Raw genomic sequence first — 23,020 nt, forward strand, 5'->3', positions numbered from 1 at the left:
CTAGCAGCAAGCTGGTCTACATGAGAAACTAATCCCTGAACATCCATGCTAGCACTAAACTCCTCAGTCACCCAGAGGAAAAGAGGGAGGGAAAGACAAAACAGGCTACAGAAAAAAAAATGGCTCAACACCTTTCTTCCCTTCTTCTGAGATGCATTTAACTCATTGTTGGCCAGTTGTACTGTTATGATCCGGTGACCCTGGAGCCACATGAGACGTTCTCTGGAGTAGGTGGTACCTGTACTGACCGCAATCCCTGAACTGACACCACAACTAGAAGTAGCCGTGGGGTGTACCTAACACGTCCTAGACACCTCGACACAGCCGGAGGACTAAATACCCCTATAGATGGAAATGGGAATTCTATCTTGCCTCAGAGCAGAACCCCAAAGGATAGGCAGCCCCCCACAAATATTGACTGTGAGTATAAGAGGAAGGACATACACAGGCAGAAAGCAGGATTTAGCAAAAGAGGCACTTCTAGCTAAATAGAAAAGGATAGGACAGAATTCTAAGCGGTCAGTATTAAAACCCTGAAAATATTCACAGCAGAAAATACAAAATATACTACATCTAACTAAAGACATAGAATGTATATCTGCCTCTCCAGAGAATCCAGCATGACTGAAAAATCCAAACAAAATCTAAGCTGGACAAAAACACAATGGATTGCACTGAGATGTAAAGCACACTGCATATGTGCTACAGAGACAAAAAAAACCCAGAACTTATCTTAGCTGAATTGACAGCAGGGCATGAGGAGCCAGACAGAGATGCAATCCCTCCAAGTACAATGGACAACTGGCAGGGAATCATGGATCCAGCACACCTAAATACCTAGTAGAGCTGCAATCAGCAGAAACACCTGCCCTGGATTAGAACCCAGAGACAACTGCACTACCACCAAGAACCACCGGAGGGAGCCCAAGAGCAGAATTCACAACAGGCGTCACACTCTTCCAGCATCTTTTCAGTTGTTCTGCGTCTCACAAATGTTCTTCTGTGTGATCCAAACACCTCAAACTTGGATTTGTCTGTCCGTAACACTTGTTTCCAATCTTCCTATGTCCAATGTCTGTGTTCTTTTGCCCATATTAATCTTTTCCTTTTATTAGCCAGTCTCAGATATGGCTTTTTCTGTGCCACTCTGCCCGGAAGTCCAGCATCCCGGAGTCACCTCTTTACTGTAGACATTGACACTGGGGTTTTGCGTGTACTATTTAATGAAGCTGTCAGTTGAGGACCTGTGAGGCGTCGATTTTTCAAACTACAGACTCTAATGTACTTGTCTTGTTGCTCAGTTGTGCAGCGGGGCCTCCCTCTTCTCTTTCTACTCTGGTTAGAGCCTGTTTGTGCTCTCCTCTGAAGGGAGTAGTACACACCGTTGTAGGAAATCTTCAGTTTCTTGGCAATTTCTTGCATGGAATAGCCTTCATTTCTAAGAACAAGAATAGACTGTTGAGCTTCACATGAAAGTTCTTTTTTTCTGGCTATTTTGAGTGTTTAATGGAACCAACAAATGTAATGCTCAAGATTCTCAACTAGCTCAAAGGAAGGTCAGGTTTATAGGTTCTCTAATCAGCCAAACTGCTTTCAGCTGTGCTAACATACTTGCACAAGGGTTTTCAAGAGTATTCTAACCATCCATTAGCCTTCTTACACAGTTTGTAAACACAAAGTACCATAAGAACACCAGAGTGATGGTTGTTGGAAATGGGCCTCTATACACCTATGAAGATATTGCATGTCAAACCAAACGTTTGCAGCTAGAATAGTCATTTACCACATTAACAATGTATAGAGTGTATTTCTGAATCAATGTTAGCTTCATTGGAAAAAACTGTGCTTTTCTTTCAAAAATAAGGACATTTCTAAGTGACCCTAAACTTTTGAACAGTAGTGAATATGAGAACAATCCACGGAAATTGCAGTCTGTTGAGAGTTTTACTATCATGTCACTAGAATTTGGGAGAATTTGACATTCTTAAAGAAATTCATGTAAAGGTGGCATTATTTTTGTTAAAAGTTGGTAAATGATCATCTTATTAATCCATGTTGGACTGGTGTACTAGACGACCAAATAATGAAGATTAACTACACTCTTTATGGGACAAATGGGCTGAAAATGGACCAGATGACTGACTCTGGGTTTCTTTATTTCTTTGTTGTGGGGGGGATGGATTCTTATTAGTAGTCTATGGTGATAGTATGTCAAACATTAGTGCCTACAATGAAGATGAAATTGGTACCTAGGTCCTAGATGACCGTTTTGGAATGTAAACAGAAGTATACTGAATTTGAGACAGTGACTAGAAATGACAGGAAACAATTTTTTTTTAATGGGAAGTGTAGGGATTTAAGCTTTCTAACAGCGTTAAGGAGTACACACAAGCACTTGTTTCTTGTGCAAAACTGTTTTAGGTTTAATAACTCTCAAAAGTATACAAAACAACTTTTCTTCAGCAGAAAGAAAGCATTCAATAATAAAAGCACAGTCCTTTCTCAGGGAAGACACAGTAAAATTGCAGATTTACTTTCACTGCAAGTGAGGCACTGCAACGGCTTTCGGCATTGTCTGTCCACCATTAGAGTTCTCATTCCAGCTCCACTACCTCAGACACACCTGAGCCAATTCAGCTAACTTTTATAAGACCAGCAAGGCCAATATTAGAGTGTATGGGAACAACTATTCCCACCCAGGCTTTTTGGTCACTCCTAAATACTGGATCCAAAATCTTTCGTTAGCAAAATAGCTCTCAGTAACCCAATATTAATGGAGCTTTCAATTCTAGGACTTTCATCACCGAGGCTAGCCACCTTGGTGATAGACACCTGCCAACCAGCACTGCTCCTTTACAGGAGATACTACCAAATAAAAGTCCAATAAAGACACGACCAAAGGGAATTGATACTTGTAGTGAATCTACTTTTTGCTCTTACTTAACCCCTTTACCCCCAAGGGTGGTTTACACGTTAATGACCGGGCCAATTTTTACAATTCTGACCACTGTCCCTTTATGAGGTTATAACTCTGGAACGCTTCAACGCATCCTGATGATTCTGACTTTGTTTTCTCATGACATATTGTACTTTATGATAGTGGTAAACTTAATTTGATATTACCTGCATTTGTTTATGAAAAAAATGGAAATTTGGTGAAAATTTTGAAAATTTTGCAATTTTCCAACTTGGAATGTTTATGCCCTAAAATCACAGAGATATGTCACAAAAAATACTTAATAAGTAACATTTCCCACATCTCTACTTTACATCGGCACAATTTTGGAACCAAATTTTTTTTCTATTAGAGTTATAAGGGTTAAAATTTGACCAGCAATTTCTCATTTTTACAAAACCATTTTTTTTAGGGACCACACACATTTAAAGTCTCTTTGAGGGATCTATGTGATAGAAAATACCCAAGTGTGACACCATTCTAAAAACTGCACCCCTCAAGGTGCTCAAAACCACATTCAAGAAGTTTATTAACCCTTCAGGTGTTTCACAGGAATTTTTGGAATGTTTAAAAAAAATTAACATTTAACTTTTTTCACAAAAAATTTACTTCAGCTCCAATTTGTTATATTTTACCAAGGCTAATAGGATAAATTGGACACCAACAGTTGTTGTGCAATATGTCCTGAGTACGCTGATACCCTATATGTGGGGGAAAATCACTGTTTGGGCGCATGGCAGAGCTCGGAAGGCAAGGAGTGCCGATTGACTTTTCAATGCAAAATTGACTGGAGTTGAGATAGGACACCATTGAACATTGAAATCCCCCACAAGTGACACCATTTTGGAAAGTAGACCCCATAAGGAACTTATCTAGATGTGTGGTGAGCACTTTGACCCAACAAGTCCTTCACAGAAGTTTATAATGTAGAGCTGTAAAAATAAAATATATTTTTTCACAAAAAATTATATTTTTGCCCCCAATTTTTTATTTTCCCAATGGTAACAAAAGAAATTGGACCCCAACAGTTGTTGTGCAATATGTCCTGAGTACGCTGATATCCCATATGTGGAGGTAAGCCACTGTTTGGGTGCATGGCAGAGCTCGGAAGGCAAGGAGCGCTGATTGACTTTTCAATGCAAAATTGACTGGAATTGAGATAGGACGCCATGTTGCATTTGGAGAGCCCCTGATGTGCCTAAACATTGAAACCCCCCACAAGTGACACCATTTTGGAAACTAGACCCCCTAAGGAACTTATCTAGATGTGTTGTGAGAACTTTCAACTCCCAAGTGTTTCACTACAGTTTATAAAGCAGAGCCGTGAAAATAAAAAATCTTTTTTTCCCACAAAAATTATTTTTTAGCCCCCAGATTTGTATTTTCCCAAGGTTAACAGGAGAAATTGGACCCCAAAAGTTGTTGTCCAATTTGTCCTGAGTATGCTGATACCCCATATGTGGGGGGGGAACCAATGTTTGGGCGCATGGCAGAGCTTGGAAGGGAAGAAGCGTCTTTTGGAATGCAGACTTAGATGGAATGGTCTGCAGGTGTCACATTGCGTTTGCAGAGCCTCTGATCTACGTAAACAGTAGAAACCCCCACAAGTGACCCTATATTGGAAAGTAGACCCCCCCTAAGGAACGTATTTAGATGTGTTGTGAGAACTTTGAACCCCCACGTGTTTCACTACAGTTTATAACGCAGAGCCGTGAAAATAAAAAAATGATTTTTTATCCCCCAAATTTTTATTTTCCCAAGGGTAATAAGAGAAATTGGACCCCAAAAGTTGTTGTCCAATTTGTCCCGAGTACGCTAATACCCCATATGTTGGAGTAAATCCCTGTTTGGGTGCATGGGAGAGCTTGGAAGGGAAGGAACACTGTTTTACTTTTTCAACGCAGAATTGGCTGGAATTGATATCGGACACCATGTTACATTTGGAGAGCCCCTGATGTGCCTAAACAGTGGAAACTCCCCAATTCTAACTGAAACCCTAACCCAAACACACCCCTAACCCTAATCCCAACCCTAACCATAACCCTAACCACACCCCTAACACGCCCCTAACCCTAATCCCAACCATACCCCTAACCCCAACACACCCTTATCCCTAATCCCAACCCTATCCACACCCCTAACTCCAACACACCCCTAACCCTAATCCCAACCATAACCCTAACCACACCCCTAACCCTGACATACCCCTAACCGTAATCCCAACCATAATCCCAACCGTAAATATAATCCTAACCCTAACTTTAGCCCCAACCCTAACCCTAACATTAGCCCCAACCCTAACTGTAGCCCTAACCCTAACTTTAGCCCCAACCCTAACCCTAATGCGAAAATGGAAATAATTTTTTTTATTTTATTATTTTTCCCTAATTAAGGGGGTGATGAAGGGGGGTTTGATTTACTATTTATAGCAGATTTTTATGATTGGCAGCTGTCACACACTAAAAGATGCTTTTTATTGCAAAAAATAGTTTTTGCATTTCCACATTTTGAAAGCTATAATTTTTCCATATTTTGGTCCACAGAGTTATGTGAGGTCTTGTTTTTTGTGGGATGAGTGGACATTTTTATTGGTACCATTTTCGGGCACGTGACATTTTTTGATCGCTTTTTATTCTGATTTTTGTGAGGCAGAATGTCCAAAATACAGCTATTCATGAATTTCTTTGGGGGGGTGGTGTTTATACCGTTCCACGTTTGGTAAAATTGATAAAGCAGTTTTATTCTACGGGTCAGTAGGATTACAGGGATTCCTCATTTATATCTTTTTTATGTTTTTTCGCTTTTATACGATAAAAACTATTTTATATAAAAAATAATTATTTTTGCATGGCTTCATTCTGAGGACTATAACTTTTTTATTTTTTCGCTGATGACACTGTATGTGGCTCATTTTTTGTGGTACAAGATGATGTTTTCAGCGGTACCATTTTTTTTATATCCGTCTTTTTGATCGCGTGTTATCCCACTTTTTGTTCGGCGGTATGACAATAAAGCGTTTTTTGCCTCGTTTTTTTTTTGGTTTTTTTTTACGGTGTTCACTGAAGGGGTTAACTAGTGGGACAGTTCTATAGATCGGGTCACTACGGACGCGGCAATACTAAATATGTGTACTTTTATTGTTTTGTTTTTTTATTTAGATAAAGAAATGTATTTATTGGAACAATATTTATTTATTTTTTTCTTTATTTATACATTTTTTTAAAATTTTTTTTTTACACATGTAAAGATTTTTTTTTTTACTTTTTACTTTGTTCCAGGGTGGGACATTAAGTTATAGTGTCAGATCGCTGATCTGAGACTTTGCACAGCATTGTGTCAGATCAATGATCTGACAGGCAGTGCTGCAGGCTTTCCGGCGCCTGCTCTGAGCAGGCGCTTGCAAGCCACCTCCCTGCAGGACCCGGAAGGAGCCCTGCAGCCATTTTGGATCCGGAGCCTGCAGCGGGGAGGACGTAGGAGACCCTCTGAACAATGCGATCACATCGCGTTGTTCCGAGGGTCTCAGGGAATCACGCAGAGAGCCCCCTCCCTGCGCGATGCTTCCCTATGCCCCTGGAACGCTGCAATCATGTTTGATCGCAGTGTTCCAGTGGTTAATGTGCCAAGAGCAGTCTGTGACCGCTCCTGGCACGTAGCGCTGGATGTCAGCTGTGATAGTCAGCTGACACCTGGCCGCGATCGGCCGTGCTCCCCTGTGAGCGTGGCTGATCGGTGATGATGACATACTATCCCATCGGTGGTCATGCGGGCCCAGGCCACCTCGACGGGATAGTACTGTACGTCTGATGTCAGAAAGGGGTTAAAATACTACCTCAAAATGGCTCCTGTGTCACATTCCAAAAACATATTTCTCCTATTTGTGACTTTCATTGTCTTTTTGTTTGTTTCCATTAGGTGGTGTTAAAGATAATACTTTTATAGTCAAGGAAGGAGACAGTGTACAGATAAACTGCACAGTGGACAGCAACCCTATAGCCGAAATTACTTGGCTAGTGGAAAATGAGAAAAAAGAAGAAAGTAATGGACAATGGCTTATCTATAATCTTACCAATATTAGTCCTAGTGATGCTGGGAAATACTTGTGTAAGGGAAAGAATAACCTTGGGAGCTCCGAAAAAAACATCGATATAGTTGTTCACTGTGAGTAGACCGCAAAGACCTAAGGATAAGTAATTATCTGGACTTATTTAATTTCAGCTTAAAAGGTTTTCCATTAACATTATATTGATGACCGATCCTTTGGATTGGCCATTGATAATAGATCGGTGGGAGACCGACTGCCGATAACTTCGCATCAGCGAGATGTAAACAGTGAACAGAGTATAAGACCTCCGCTTCATTACACTGTTTAGATAACTCTTTCTACTCCAACTTCCAATTATAATAAACACTTCTGCTGACTCTACCCTCTAGTAATAATATGCAACTCTGCTCTGATGAACCCATGCTCTAGTAATATAGAATATTCTGCTGAACCCACTCTCTAATGATAACAGATGACTCTGCTGACTCTACCTTCTAATAGTAATAAATGACTCTACTAAGCTCACTCCATAATAAAAATAATAGATGACTCTGCTGACTCCACCCCCTAGTAATGATACATGAGTTATGATTCCAACATCTAATTATAATAAATGGCTCTTCTGACCCCATCCTCTTGTAGCAATATGCAACTCTGTTCTGATGACCCCACACTCTATAGATGAATGTGCTGACCTTGCTTTTTAATAATAAAAGATGACTCTACTGACTTACTCTCTAATTAAAATAAGATATGACTCTGCTGACTTTATCCCAGTCTATATAGTAAAGCAAATAATGAACTGCATAAAAAAGTCAAACTATATTGTGTTCTTTTTTTGACAGTGTACAAATTGATCTGTTTTATGATTTTTTTTTTAATATGTACAGACATAAAAACAACCAATCTGATTGAGATATGTAAATTTCTGGTACTATATCACTTTATCATTCCTCCCTTTAAAATATATACAAGGAGCCCTCCTTATTAAGTGAGAGACAAGTTGAAACATATGCGAATGACAAGTGCAATAACTTGCCTACCTTTACTGATAACCTTGGGCGCTGATGGTTGGTCAAGACGATAAATCATTGAATGATTCGACTAGGACATCAGAGAGGAGAAAAATATGTTTGGAATTGGGGAGAAACTCACATGAACCCTCTTAACCAAACACATTGAATATAAGGGTTTTTTTTACCCTTTCCACCACTAATGTACCTGCATGTATCTATAAGTATGAAAATATTTATAAAATGTATTTTTTATTTCAGATGCTCCTAGAACGCCCAATATAAAGTGTGTAACGACTGAAGGTATAACAATGACTTTTCTTGTTTTATATTGCTGTAGATTAATTTTGTATTACAGATTACCTTTGTGTTGTAAAGGTCGGCCCATTTATATGGATACACCAAAATAAAATGGGAATGGTTGTGATATCAACTTCCTATTTGTGGCACATTAGTATATGGGAGGGGGAAAACTTTTCAAGATGGGTGGTGACCATGGCGGCCATTTTGGATCCTACTTTATTTTTTTCAATGGGAAGAGGGTCATGTGACACATCAAACTTATTGAGAATTTGTCAATGCAACCCTTTTCTCCCACTCTTGACACACTGATAGCAACACCACAGAAGAAATGCTAGCACAGGCTTCCAGTATCCGTTGTTTCAGATGCTGCACATCTCGTATCTTCATAGCAGAGATAATTGCCTTCAGATGACCCCAAAGATAATAATGGGTGTCAGGTCCGAGCATTCCTACATGAAAAGTTTCCTGGAAAGTGGATTGGTCGTCGTGAACCAGTTGAATGGCCACCAAGATCTCCCAATCTGACCCCCTTAGACTTTTATCTTTGGGGTCATCTGAAGGCAATTGTCTATGCTGTGAAGATACGAGATGTGCAGTATCTGAAACAAGATACTGGAAGTCTGTGCTAGCATTTCTTCTGCGGTGTTGCTATCAGTGTGTCAAGAGTAGGAGAAGAGGGTTGCATTGACAATAAAACACAATAGGCAGCACTTTGAACACATTTTATAAGTGGTCATGAACTTGTAAATAACTCATGAAAGAATAAAGTTACATTAAAACCAAGCACACCATTGTTTTTCTTGTGAAATTCTCAATAGGTTTGATGTGTCATATGACCCTCTTCCCATTGGAAAAAATAAAGTTGGATCTAAAATGGCCAACTTCAAAATGGCCGCCATGGTGACCACCCACCTTGAAAAGTTTTCCCCCTCCCATATACTAATGTTCCACAAACAGGAAGTTGATATCACCAACCATTCCCATTTTATTTAGGTGTATCCATATAAATGGCCCACCCTGTATTTTAGGTTTTGGTTTCGCTGTAGATTTGCTTTATGCTATCCACTTTTTTGTGATATATAATAATTTTATACCTTAAATTGTTTATGTGCTGATTCATTTTGTATTGTAGTTTAGTTTTGGGATTTAAATTATTTTGTGATTTAGATTATTGCACAGATTAATTTTATAATTTTAATGATTTGTGCTGTAGGATAGGTTTGTAGTTTACAATTATATTTAATCTATAGTTTTGTGTTTTAAATTAATTTAGTGCTCCCAATTAAATTCACTGTTTTTGATTATTTTTGTATTATAGATTTTTTTAGCTTTAGATTCATTGTGTATTTTATGTTTTTTTTAGTTTTGTATTTAGATTATTATTTTGTACTAGAGATTAGATTTGTGATTTAGATTATTTTGTGTTGTAGATAAGTTTTGTGATTAGATTATTTTTTTTTGTGCTGCAAATTACTTTTGTGATCAGATATTGATTACAAGCATCTCCTATAATACCTTTTGCCAACCCCCTTTTATACCTACTTTTGTGATTACTTATGCATTACTTTTGTATTTTAGATTTTTTTTAATGTAATGTGAATTATTTTTCTGTTTTCAATTGTGCTGCATTTTTATACTGGAGATTATTTTTGTGTTGTAGGGTTTAATTTTTGCTTTGCCTTGTATTTTTATCACAATTAATGTATTTTTAACAGTGGTTGTTTAGCTGTTTTATAAAAACATGTTTTAGGAAGGATAGAGGGGTGCAATAGCGTAGTTACCAAAATAACAATTAGTTTACTGTAAGGCAAAATTCTCACCTTTACATGTTGTGAGTATGCACAACACATATAGTAAGTATGATCGGAGGGCCTCAGATGGCAACGAACACGCGAAGGATCTTCAAGAAATTCTGGATAGGATATTAAAGATGCCGACAGTTCCATGCTCCTCTAAAATCAGGCAAGGGAATCACAGAGTTCAGAAGAGTTGCATACTTTATTCAGGTCTATAAAACTACGCATTTCGTGGATGTCCTGTCCACTTCCTCAGGTACATAGCCAAACTTTTTTGGCCAATATAAGATACGACCATCACCTTTCAGGGCTTATACACAGCATTCTATTATGCTGTATATCTGCCCCCAACATGACCTGGAAGAACTGAAAAATAATTTTCATTATACTCACTTGCAGGGCGGTCCAGTCCGATGGGTGTCGCTGGTCTTGGTCCGGCGCCTCCCATCTTCTTATGATTGCCCACCTGCCTGCTTCTTGTGGATGATGCGACCCTGCATCATCCATACAGGCTCCCCGGCATCACTCTCCTGCACAGGCATACTTCTCTGCCTTGCTGAGGGCAGAGCAAAGTACTGCAGTGCGCAGGTGCCGGAAAAGGTCAAAGAGCCCCGGCACCTGCGCAGTGCAATACTTTGATGATGATCAGTCAAGAAGAATAAGAAATAGTGAAAATGTAAAAAATAACTATTTGCACATGCATTTTTCTTTATTTAATCACAGATTGTAGAATAGGTGATGAGCACATGGTATACATAATGGAAGACACCACTTCAACTTTAGTCTGCACCGCAAAAAGCTTTCCGGAATCTTCATTGACCTGGATACCGCCTGGTTCAAGTAATACTAAGTTTACCGCTGTCCAAGGTTTTCTCACCTTTAACAATGTATCTCTCAGTGATGAAGGACAGTTCACTTGTGTGGCCAGTAATATTTATGGGACGTCTAATTCCTCAATCATCATCAAGGTGACCCGTAAGTAACGAGAGAGAAATTTATGGTGTCATGATACTGTAGACCATTGTTCTATAAATTGGAGGTTATGTTTTTTTATACGGGTTACAAATAAATATAATACTTCAATCTTTTTTTTTTATCTATGGTCTTTTACTCTACCTTAAACCTAAAAATGAAAGATTCATTGTACCAAACCCAATTATCCTATATTATCAGTCAAAAGGAGACCCACTGTGTCGGCCAATGGATTTGGCATGGGAAAAAAATACAGGGAATCTCTCAATCATCACCCAAGACGTAGGGTCAATTAGCAACTCTGATATGTAGAGAAGTTGAAGATTTAGATTTGAAACAAAGGACAGGAGTTATAGTCAGGCAGATGGTGGTTAGAGGCTTGCTGGGTTTTGTTGAACAGGGTGACATCAGCACATGCAACATACAAGTGGAGAAAGTGAAAAACAAAACCCCGGTTGTAACTGTATCAAGCTGGAAAATATATGGAGCAGGAAAGAAAGAGAAGACAGAAGCTGTTTCTAACCCCTTCTGTCTTTTTCCTATCATACATAGTACTCAATGACCGCTACATAGTGAGCAGAGTAAAGTCACTGATTATTTTGCACATGGTGATTATTTTGATTCTGATTATATATATATAGATTGAAAGGGGTGTTGTTAGAGATGAATGACTTGCTTTAAATCAAATTTGTATTTAATTTTAGGAAATTTGCCTGACCCGGCATATTCAAACAATTTGGGATTAGATTTGCATGAATGATATGAAATTGCCCACGGTCATTTTTCACAAAAAAAAGAAGAATGCATTAGCCAGTGAAGGCTCATATGACCTCAAGTGATGCTGTGCAGACTGCCCCATAGTAAATTGAAGCTGTCACATCACATGGTATAGCACAGCCAATCAGTAAGGAATTTCATAGCCAGCACAAAAGCTGAGGCAGGTTGTCACGATACCCGGGTATTAATGCTGCAGGGGAAACTGCACCCAGCAGCAACGGGGCTGGACCAGACATTGGGTAACTAACCTGATCACCAACGGGACCTTCCATATGAGACAGAGTGATCAGGTAAAGCAAAAGGATCTAAGATCATGTGACAGAGTCGGAAGCGGCCAGGGGCGGAGCCAGATGCCGGGGAAACAGAGAAGGAACAAGCATAAAAGAATAGTGAAACAAGCAGAGGTCTTAGCCAGGAGATTACAAGATATCAACAGGGAGAGTCAGGGAATAGTCAGAAGCCAAGCCAGAAGTCAGTAATCCGGGAAAACGAGTAAAGCAGGTGACAGCAAGACCCAAAGCAAGCCAACACACACTTCAGAGGTCAAGCATACAGACTGCAGAAAAACCTATAGCTGACAAGGATACCAGGTTAGGAGCGAGTATAAACAGCCCTCCCATCTTGAAAGAGAGGTTAACAACATTAACCCTGAGAGCACAGGACATTAACCTTGTCCTAACCATGACACAGGTAATGCAGCAGAAATGTTTTTGATGAATATGAAATATAGTGAGAGGATGTCACAGCTTACTGCTTAGCGATAAAAATGAGAGAAAGTCATATAACACTGAATAAACATTACAGATAGTGTGTGACAGCCCAGCAGTAATGAACAGCTACCATCCACAATTATAAACCGCTAAAATCCATTTACCCATAGCAATATAAGACTAGGTCACTGTGACATTACTAAAACTGTTTTTGCACTAAAGAGCTTGAAAAGGGCTGAATACAGTCATACGAAACCTCAGAGCGTCATATATGTGCTTTCAGGTTAATTGAAGTCTTTGCCAAACTAAAGAATCATGGAAAATTGATTTGTTGCAAATCAAATCTTGGAAAATTTGCCAAAACTGGATAATTCAAATTTAGAGAGATTTGTTTATTATTCATTATGATTGTTGAATTATTATATTTTGTTTATAGTTGTAGTAACAACATGTAATGTAACTGGATTATGTCATGTTTAAATCCCCAAAACAAACCAATCAAGATCTTTTATTTAGTGGAGGCATACTTCCAGTGATCAAGAATGGACGTTCCCTTTTAAAAGACAAATTAAGTTTTTTCTTACCTCTATATTGATATCTGTAAAAAAAAATCTAAAAACTTCTATCCTTTTTGCTACTATTAGAGTATTGTAAATATCATTTTAAAAATCCTTAGAATATTTGGATTAAAAAATCATCATCATTTAGGGACAATTTTCCTTTTCTAAAATTTGTATTCCAATGTAAAATAATTTCCAGGATATTTGTAGGAGTGATTTACACATGGTGTGTCACATACACACTGCTCAGCACGTGAGGTGGAGTGCACCTGCGCAGGTTAGTTTATTTCCCCTCACTTAATCCAGCTCTTAACCTCTGGCTTGGGCTATAAAGTGAGCATAAATCACACCGCGACACATTCAGTATACCCCGATTTCTTAACTTGCTGCCACCACTCATCCAACACACGGGGTGATGAGTCCCCAAAATATGAAATTATCAGACAATCTAAAGGTCACACACACTCTCTGAAGGGGTATTGGTTCTTTTAGAGCATACAAGGTCAAACTTATTAAAGATTTTAAGCTTTAATATAAAAATATACAGTGTTTACAATAAATATATAAAAAAGGTAAAAATAAAGTGACACAAAAATGAAAAACAGTTCTAAAATAATAAGGTTATAGTCTGGTTTCCTGAGGGATGGAGAAATGAATAATGGATTTATTATATATTTCCTTCACATTAGGTACCAACGTTCTTCTCTTTGATGCTGAATCTGTTCATCAACTTCAATGATGGGGAAGTAGAAAATGATGAGACTTTAGGAAAAAAATTAAGAGCCTTAAGAGTTACAAGACCAAACACAGCCGTTTCTGGAAACAATACTGTACCTAATGATTTATATTTTTTCCCAGCTCAACCAAGAAACAACATTGGGATAATCATTGCCGTCAGCTGTGTCGTTGTCTTTGTGTTGTTGCTTATTGGAGGTGTCTTAGTTGTGTATTATTTCAGAAAGTAAGTATCTAATAATTTACCATACTGGAGTTTTGTTTGTGTATATTTGATGATTTTGCATTAGTATTGGTACTCCCCATATTATTGGTACCCCCCATACTCAATCTATGGACATGAGTGGGACTGTTTTTGAAAAATGTTTTCTCATCAAAACTAGTTAATCAACCTACAAGTGGAGGCAAATAGCAAACTTCAGAATGGGCCAATTATGACTCCAACCTCAAGCAAATGGCTTTCGTAAAGTTACTTCCACCATTCTATTTTATTTGCTGAGTACTAGTGTTGAGCATTCCGATACCGCAAGTATCGGGTATCAGCCGATACTTGCCGTATCGGAATTCCGATACCGAGATCCGATACTTTTGTTGTATGGGGAATCGGTATCGGGACCATATTAATGTGTAAAATAAAGAATTAAAATAAAAAATATTGATATACTCACCTCTCCGACGCAGCCTGGACATCACCGCTGGTAACCGGCAGCCTGCTTTGTTTAAAATGAGCGTGATCAGTACCTTCCATGACGTCACGGCTTCTGATTGGTCGCGTGCCGCTCATGTGACCGCCACGCGACCAATCAGAAGCCGTGACATCATTCCTCAGGTCCTAAATTCCTAATTCTAGGAATTTAGGACCTGAGAATTACGTCACGGCTTGTGATTGGTCGCGTGGCGGTCACATGGGCGGCCGTGACCAACCACAAGCCATGACGTCCTCTAAGGCCCTGAACGCACTCATTCTTAAGAAGGAAGGCTGCCGGAAAGAAGCAGGGCGCGTCCGAGGGTGAGTATATACCTAATAGGAATATACTCACCCTCGGCTTCTTTCCGGCAGCCTTCCTTCCTAAGAATGAGCGCGTTCAGGGCCTTAGGTTCCCAGGGCCTGAAGGTGAGTTTTCCTCTCCTTCAGACCCTGGGAACCATCAGGGATACCTTCCAATACTTGAGTCCCATTGACTTGTATTGGTATCGGGTATCGGTATCGGATTAGATCCGATACTTTGCCGGTATCGGCCGATACTTTCCGATACCGATACTTTCAAGTATCGGACGGTATCGCTCAACACTACTGAGTACATCTCGATGGAGAAACTCATTCACCAAGACTGCCAATGACACCATCATCAATTATCTTCTGTGAGTGGGAATCACTATATGGAATATGTTGATGCTAGGTGCAGAAAGAATAAATCATGATCTCATCATCAGTTTTTCTGTCAAATGCAAGAAGATAGATTTAGCATGCTGTTCCATTCTTTCTAATTTGTAGATCCATGAAAATGGGATCTACAAAATCATTAAAAATGATTACATTTTCATTCAATTTAAAGCTAACCTGTCAAACGGATTTTGCTAAGTAAACTACAGGCATTGTTAGGTTGGCGCCGTTACACTGATTAAAATGATACCTGGTTTGAGGAAATCCATCTTGAGGTTGTTGTTTAATCTGTATTTGCAGTTTTCAGTTAATGAGATTCTTGTGCTCAAAGACGGCCTTTGGGCGGGTCTTTATTTGGTGCTCTGTTCTCAAATTCATCCCTATGGATTGAAGTATCAGCGACCTGACATTTAAGCTCATAAGGATGAATATGAGAACAGAGCACCAAATCTCGCCCACAGACCTACCTGTTGTGAACTATATTTCTTGGCTCCCTCTTGTGGTCACTAGCGGTATGGCACTTGGAGTGTCTTTCCCCAGGTTAAAATTTAGGAATTTTAGGAATAATTGTAAATTGTTTCTATCTTTGAGACCTCGTTCGTCTGGAGATTCAGCTCAGCAAGTTAAAATTGTTGTCTCCTTCTTGCGTGGCGACCCTCAGGATTGGGCTTTCTCATTTGTGCCAGGAGATCCGGCATTGGCAAATATTGATGCATTTTTTCTGGCGCTCGGATTGCTTTATGAGGAGCCCAATCTTGAAATTCAGGCAGAAAAAACGCTGCTGGCTATGTCTCAGGGCCAGGATTTCGTAAATGGTCCGTGCTTACTCGGTGGAATGAGTGTGCTCTGGCCGCAAATTTCAGAAATGGCCTTTCTGAAGCCATTAAGAATGTGATGTTGTTAATCGGGAGTTGTTGGCTATGAAGTGGGCATTTGAGGAGTGGCGTCATTGGCTCGAGGGAGCTAAGCATCGTGTGGTGGTCTTGACTGATCACAAAAATCTGATGTATCTCGAGTCTGCTAAGCGCCTGAATCCTAGACAGGCTCGTTGGTCATTGTTTTTCTCCCGTTTTGACTTTGTGGTCTCATACCTGCCTGGTTCGAAGAATGTGAAGGCTGATGCTCTTTCTAGGAGCTTTGTGCCTGACTCTCCTGGAGTCTCAGAGCCAGCTGGTATTCTTAAAGAGGGAGTAATCTTGTCGGCCATTTCTCCTGATTTGCGACGTGTGTTGCAGAGATTTCAGGCTGGTAGACCTGACCCTTGCCCACCTGATAGACTGTTTGTTCCTGATAAATGGACCAGCAGAGTTATTTCCGAGGTTCATTCCTCGGTGTTGGCAGGGCATCCTGGGATTTTTGGTACCAGAGATTTGGTGGCTAGGTCCTTTTGGTGGCCTTCCTTGTCGCGGGATGTGTGTTCTTTTGTGCAGTCCTGTGGGACTTGTGCTCGGGCTAAGCCTTGCTGTTCTCGTGCCAGCGGGTTGCTTTTGCCCTTGCCCGTCCCGAAGAGGCCTTGGACACACATTTCCATGGATTTCATTTCAGATCTTCCGGTGTCTCAAGGAATGTCTGTCATCTGGGTGGTGTGTGATCGTTTTTCCAAGATGGTCCATTTGGTGCCCTTGCTTAAGTTGCCTTCCTCTTCCGATCTGGTTCCTTTGTTCTTTCAGAATGTGGTTCGTTTGCACGGCGTTCCTGAGAATATCGTGTCTGACAGAGGATCCCAGTTTGTGTCCAGATTCTGGCGATCTTTTTGTGCTAAGATGGGCATTGATCTGTCGTTCTCATCTGCCTTTCATCCTCAGACTAATGGCCAAACGGAGCGAACTAATCAGACGCTGGAGGCTTACTTGAGATGTTTTGTTTCTGCGGATCAGGATGATTGGGTGACCTTCTTGCCATTGGCTGAGTTTGCCCTCAATAATCGGGCTAGTTCCGCTACTTTGGTTTCGCCATTTTTCTGCAACTCTGGTTTTCATCCTCGTTTTTCCTCAGGTCATGTTGAGCCTTCTGACTGTCCTGGGGTGGATTCCGTGGTTGATAGGTTGCAGCGGATTTGGAATCATGTGGTGGACAACTTGAAGTTGTCACAGGAGAAGGCTCAGCGTTTTGCCAACCGCCGCCGCGGTGTGGGTCCCCGACTTCATGTTGGGGATTTGGTTTGGTTGTCTTCTCGGTATGTCCCTCTGAAGGTTTCCTCTCCTAAGTTTAAGCCTCGCTTTATTGGTCCTTATAAAATTTTGGAAGTCCTTAACCCGGTGTCTTTTCGTTTGGATCTTCCGGTGTCGTTTGCCATTCACAATGTGTTCCATAGGTCTTTGTTACGGCGGTACGTTGTGCCTGTGGTTCCTGCTGTTGAGCCTCCCGCTCCAGTGTTGGTTGAGGGCGAGTTGGAGTACGTGGTGGAGAAGATCTTGGATTCTCGTCTCTCTAGATGGAGGCTTCAGTATCTGGTCAAATGGAAGGGCTATGGTCAGGAGGATAATTCCTGGGTGGTCGCCTCTGATGTTCATGCAGCCGATTTGGTTCGTGCCTTTCACGTTGCTCATCCTGATCGCCCTGGTGGTCTTGGTGAGGGTTCGGTGACCCCTCCTTAAAGGGGGGGTACTGTTGTGAACTATATTTCTTGGCTCCCTCTTGTGGTCACTAGCGGTATGGCACTTGGAGTGTCTTTCCCCAGGTTGGTACCCACCTGGTTCGTTAGGCCTTGGGTGTTCCTATTTAGACTTCCTGGATACTCAGTCTAGTGCCTGGAATCGATGTAATCAGTCCATGTCTGTTTTCTCCTGTCTACTGGGCTCCTGATTTTTGCAAGATAAGCTATGTTTTGCTTTCTTATTTAGTCCAGCTTGTTCAAAATGTGATTACTGATTTTGCTGGAAGCTCTAGGGGGCTGATATTCTCCCCCCACACCGTTAGTCGGTGCGGGGGTTCTTGGATATTCAGCGTGGATATTTTTGTAGGGTTTTTGCTGACCGCATAAGTCCGCTTCCTATTTTCTGCTATTAATTAGTGGGCCTCTCTTTGCTGAATCTAGTTCATTCTTACGTTTGTCTTTTCTTCTTACCTCACCGTTATTATTTGTTGGGGGCTTGTATTATAACTTTGAGGGTTCTTTTCTCTTGAGGCAAGTGAGGTCTTATTTTCTCTGAAAGGGTTAGTTAGTTCTCCGGCTGGCGCGAGACGTCTAGAATCAACATAGGTACGTTCCCCGGCTGCTGTTAGTTGTGGGCTAGGATCAGGTATGCGGTCAGCCAAGTTACCACCTCCCTATGAGCTGGTTTTTGTGTTTGCAGACTTAGCCGAAACTCCTGAGATCCTCTACCACTAGGATCATAACACCTACCCACAGGCTGCCCACAGGCCTTCCACAGCCCTGCCCACAGGCCACCCCAGAGCATGAGCATATCATTAACTTAAAATTGCAAATAAAGATTAAACAACAACCACAAGATGGATATCATCACCAGGTATCATTTTATTCAGTGTAACGATACCAACTTGACAATGCCTGTAGCTTACTTAGCAAAATTCTGATGATAGGTCCACTTGAAGTTCATCAGGTTAATGGTATTATATTCTCGTAGGAAAAAGCTGTCAAAGAAATCAGAAGACAAGAAAGAGATGAATGCTGATGACTCCAGCGTAATCTATGCCAACTCTGATGTGCACATTTATGTAAGTAGACCTGATGGCTGATAAATAATATATTATGGAACCATATAATTATATGTTCTCAAAAATATTTATGGAATGACCATAAGATAATATGACAAGCACCTTACAAGCTTTGTCTGAGAAGTGGCCACTCTGAAGAGGAATGGGGCACCTTGGTTCTCAAGATCAGTAAGGATTACAAACGTTTTGAGAGGGTCTTCTCTAAAAGCTAGTACATTCATGTTGTTTATATATAAGCCAATTCAGAAAAATGCTTAGATCCCAGATGCAAAAGAACAGAAATGGTCAAGGGTTGAGAGGAATCACAGGCACTTAGGGAGGCCTCACTTACCTGTCCTACGCTAAGGCATTTTCCTGTCTCTCGGGACAGGAATGCAGAAAATGGGATGCACTCCCACAGTAGAAGCAGAGGCCTTGTATGAGTTTCTCTCTCCGGTGCTGCTCTACTAGCTTGATTCGGTCCACCTGCATGAGTTCCGGTGCAGGGACCGCACAAGTTGTCACAGGGTACGAGCGGGAGGGGCTACGGGTAGCCGGGGTGACACAGGGAAATCTCTGTCTAGCGGCCTCTCGGGAGCACTCCTGGAAGCGCAAGTCAATGCGGGTTGCCAGGGAGATCAGATCCTCCAAAGAGGTCAGAGTGTCCCGACCCGCCAGCTCGCCCTTGATTCAGCCCAAGAGCCCTCACCAAAAGGCTCCTATCAAGGCTTCATTGTTCCAACCTAGCTCGGAAGACAGAGAAAGGAACTAGATGGCGTATTGACCCACAGAGAGCATACCCTGGTGGGGGTTAAAGAGCGACTCAGTAGTAGAGGCCAAGCGACCTGGCTTGTCGAATACCTTCCGAAAGGTATCAAGAAAGGTGGAGAGTTGTGAGACTAGGGGATCATCATGTTCCCAGAGAGGGTTTACCTAGGCTAAAGCCTCCCCCTCTAAATGGGACACCACAAAGTCCACCTTAGCTCGGTCAGTGGGGTACTACTGTGGCAGCAGCTCAAAGTGTAGTTGACATTGGTTTAGAAACCCCCTACACAATTTGGGATCACCACTATACCTCGGTTGTTTTGCCAAGCGGGGCAGCGGGTGAGGGGCTGAGGAGGGGAGCTCAAAACCCTGTTCTAGGGCAGCTTCCCTGGGATAAAGATCCTGATTTGGAGGAGGAGCTAAGTTAGTCTGCAGAGAAAGTCTGTGAGCGAGGACAGACAGGGATGAAGCTCAGTGGAGATACAGGACTCCAGGAGGATACGAGAAGGTCGCCAGGGAGTTAGTGCACAGAAACCGGGTACCGGGAGCCCGAGGCTTCTGTGGAACTATAGACACAGAGCAGAACCAGAGGGCATAGAATTTCATGGACTTTGCCCATATTCACCTGTGGCACAGCAGCACCTTAGAGCCTGGAATCACCATGAAAGGATCCCAGTAGGCACAGCTCAAGCTCAAGCTGCTTGCCATACAGGTACCTGTCTCCAGACAGGGGAGCGAATAAGGACCTTGCTTGAGGCACTTAGGGGCAGCAGGGACCTCAGTTACAGCAAGCGCAGAGTGGAAGGATTCTACCTGACCTGCCAAGGGGATTCCACTTGTCTCTGGACTGCCTGGACTCCTAAGTGACCTGTAACCGGTGCCCTGGACTGTGGCCTGCCATCACAGTAAACCAGGTAAAGACTTACAACTGTCTCCTCTATTTATTCACCTGCTATACCATCTACGCCACACATAATAGGACCCCTGGAGACCCCACTTCACCTGTGCAAAGTGTAACATCTATGCTGCCACAAGATCCCAGAGGGGACCCCTCTAATGCAGCGTCGGTCCCATTGACCGAACTCCACAGGTGACATCACGACAAACTTTGAACATTAGCCCCTTTAACGTTGAAGCCCAGGACCACTGACCAGGTCACAGCCACCGTGACATCCCCCCTTTTGCAGCCAGACCCGGTACCGAGTACCACACTGCCCTGTGGGTGTGTCACCACCCTCTATACAGGGAGCATCAGGGGCAGGCCCAGGGGAGACTATTGCTGCTGAAGCTGATACCCGGGGACAGGTGGTAGGAGTCACAGGTGGAAAACAGACTGGGAGACAGGTAGCGAAGACCGAAGACCACTGGAGAGGCTGCTAAAGATCAAAAGGAGGGCGATGGTGGAGGAACACACACGAGGGACTGGCGATACAGGAAGAGAAAGGAAAAGGATGGGATGGACTGCATTAGGAGAGAACACAGAGATCACAAGCTAAGGTGGCGCAGGACGCAAGGCTGAGCACAAGGCAGTTGAGACGAGCAGGTAAACAGGAACACGCAGGGAAGCGAGGAACCTGATTCAAGCGTGGGAGACAATTGACGGTCAGGCACAGAGCAGGAGGAGAGGCTACCTGATATAGGGTGTGTGCTGCAGGACTTCCGGGTCAGGGTCCTCCCTGGTCATAGAGAGGAGGAACAGAGCAATTGTAGTCAAACCCGAGGAAGTGTGCATGCACCGCTGAGCCTGGGATGCGAGGTGCGCACGCGCACCTGACGGGACCCAGGAGCTGGCCGCGAGGCAGGAAGTGAGGAGATCGGGTGACGCGCGCTCACTCTGGGAGCGCGCCGGGATGGGTGAGTATGCTGGGTCCGGGGGGAGGTGCGGCAGGCGTGGCAGTTGTGACACATAATAACAGTCTTGAGTCTACTTTTAAAAAGTTTAGGCAGTTCCAGAAACTTTTATTAAATACCACTCTTAGCTTGTTGTGTGCTTACAGAAACCCCTATAAGGGACACTTTAAGAGACACCATTTCAATGATAGATGTTGAATGGACAGGCTTACGACTGATTTTTAAGTTTATTTTATTTTTATTGTAGGAAAACCAAACCCAACAGACTGGGACCAACTCAGTCTACTCAGAACCAAAGGACAACAACACCTCTGAATATATAAACGTCGATGACGTATATTATACCACCATTGATTTTTAAAAGCTGAAAGCTACAGATGCTCCAAAAAACATCGAAATTGAATATAAACAAATAAAAAAAGTAGCATTTACACAAGAGAGAATACCAAAAACTGAGGGGCCGTCTACGCGAAGAGTAAATTGGCCTCAACTAATTTAGTGATACATTTAAGCTGATCTGTCTGAAACTAATTGTGATGAGATCTACAGTCGTGATGTCACAGAATGTCCATGGACCAAAACTTGTGATGTCACACAATCCTATATTTTGGAAACAGACTTTTGTGTTCCCAGCAACTTAACTAATGGAAATGAATTGATGATGTCACAGCACATTACCCGTCTGAAATCCACCTGTGATGTCACAGCTGTTTACCTAACTGTAACCCACTCATGAGGTCATAGCAGCTGACGCTTATTTATCTAAAAAGTATGAATGATGGCACATTGACCTATTTGTCACAGTTAGGGTTGAGCGACTTTCATTTTTTTAAGATCGAGTAGGGTTTTGGGAAACCCGATTTTGTCCAGAGTCGAGTCGAGTGCAGTCGGCCGATTATCGCTAAAAGTCGGGGATCGACCGAAACACGAAACCCAATGCAAGTCAATGGGGAAGCATAGTCGGCAGTGAGTGGAGGCCAGGAAAACACCTACAGTGCCCATTTTAATGCCAAAAACATCCATTCTTGTTTCTGAAGCTTGCCAATCTTAATTAACTGTATAATAATAGTTGGGCATAGGGAATTGGGGGAAAGTTGTGGGGGGAGTAGGGCTGGCTCAAGTTTTTCGTGGGCCCAGGAAATGCGGACTACGTCACGGCGGTGTTGCAGGGAAAGGTAAGTATTTAAAAGTTGCAAGTGCTGTGATCCTGAGCAAGCAGGGGGGGCCCACTCGTTCGCATTGCCACTGGCACAGGGCCCCTCAAAGTACGGCGGTGTGTTTGCATGGCGGGGGCGCCTCCCACCAGCAGCGACACTTTTGCGTACTCTGAGGGGCCCTGTGCCAGTGACGTCGCCAACGAGTATGCCCCCCCACCTGATGAAGGAACCTGCACTTTCATCTGCACCTTCCTCTTTGTCCCTGTGTAAGGTGGTATAACATGCGGGAAGGGGAACCTTACTTTCAGCAGGGACAGATTCTGGCTGTGTAGAGTACAA

The 23,020-nt window shown here is 42.1% G+C and overlaps 1 protein-coding gene across 1 annotated transcript in view; it reads left to right on the plus strand.

Annotated features, from left to right (window-relative positions):
* The window catches only part of LOC143767798 (sialic acid-binding Ig-like lectin 13), a 101,050-nt gene extending 78,727 nt beyond the window's left edge, over positions 1-22,323 (plus strand). Inside the window, exons 6-11 of the mRNA XM_077256318.1 lie at positions 6,872-7,117; positions 8,276-8,317; positions 10,837-11,088; positions 13,991-14,093; positions 18,839-18,929; positions 21,772-22,323. Coding sequence (XP_077112433.1) covers positions 6,872-7,117; positions 8,276-8,317; positions 10,837-11,088; positions 13,991-14,093; positions 18,839-18,929; positions 21,772-21,885 — 848 coding nt within the window. The 3' untranslated portion in view covers positions 21,886-22,323. The remainder of the gene's footprint in view (positions 1-6,871; positions 7,118-8,275; positions 8,318-10,836; positions 11,089-13,990; positions 14,094-18,838; positions 18,930-21,771) is intronic.
* The last annotated feature ends 697 nt before the right edge of the window (positions 22,324-23,020 follow it).

Source organism: Ranitomeya variabilis, chromosome 4 (genome assembly GCF_051348905.1).
Source record: "Ranitomeya variabilis isolate aRanVar5 chromosome 4, aRanVar5.hap1, whole genome shotgun sequence".
NCBI classification, from domain to species: Eukaryota; Metazoa; Chordata; class Amphibia; order Anura; family Dendrobatidae; genus Ranitomeya; species Ranitomeya variabilis.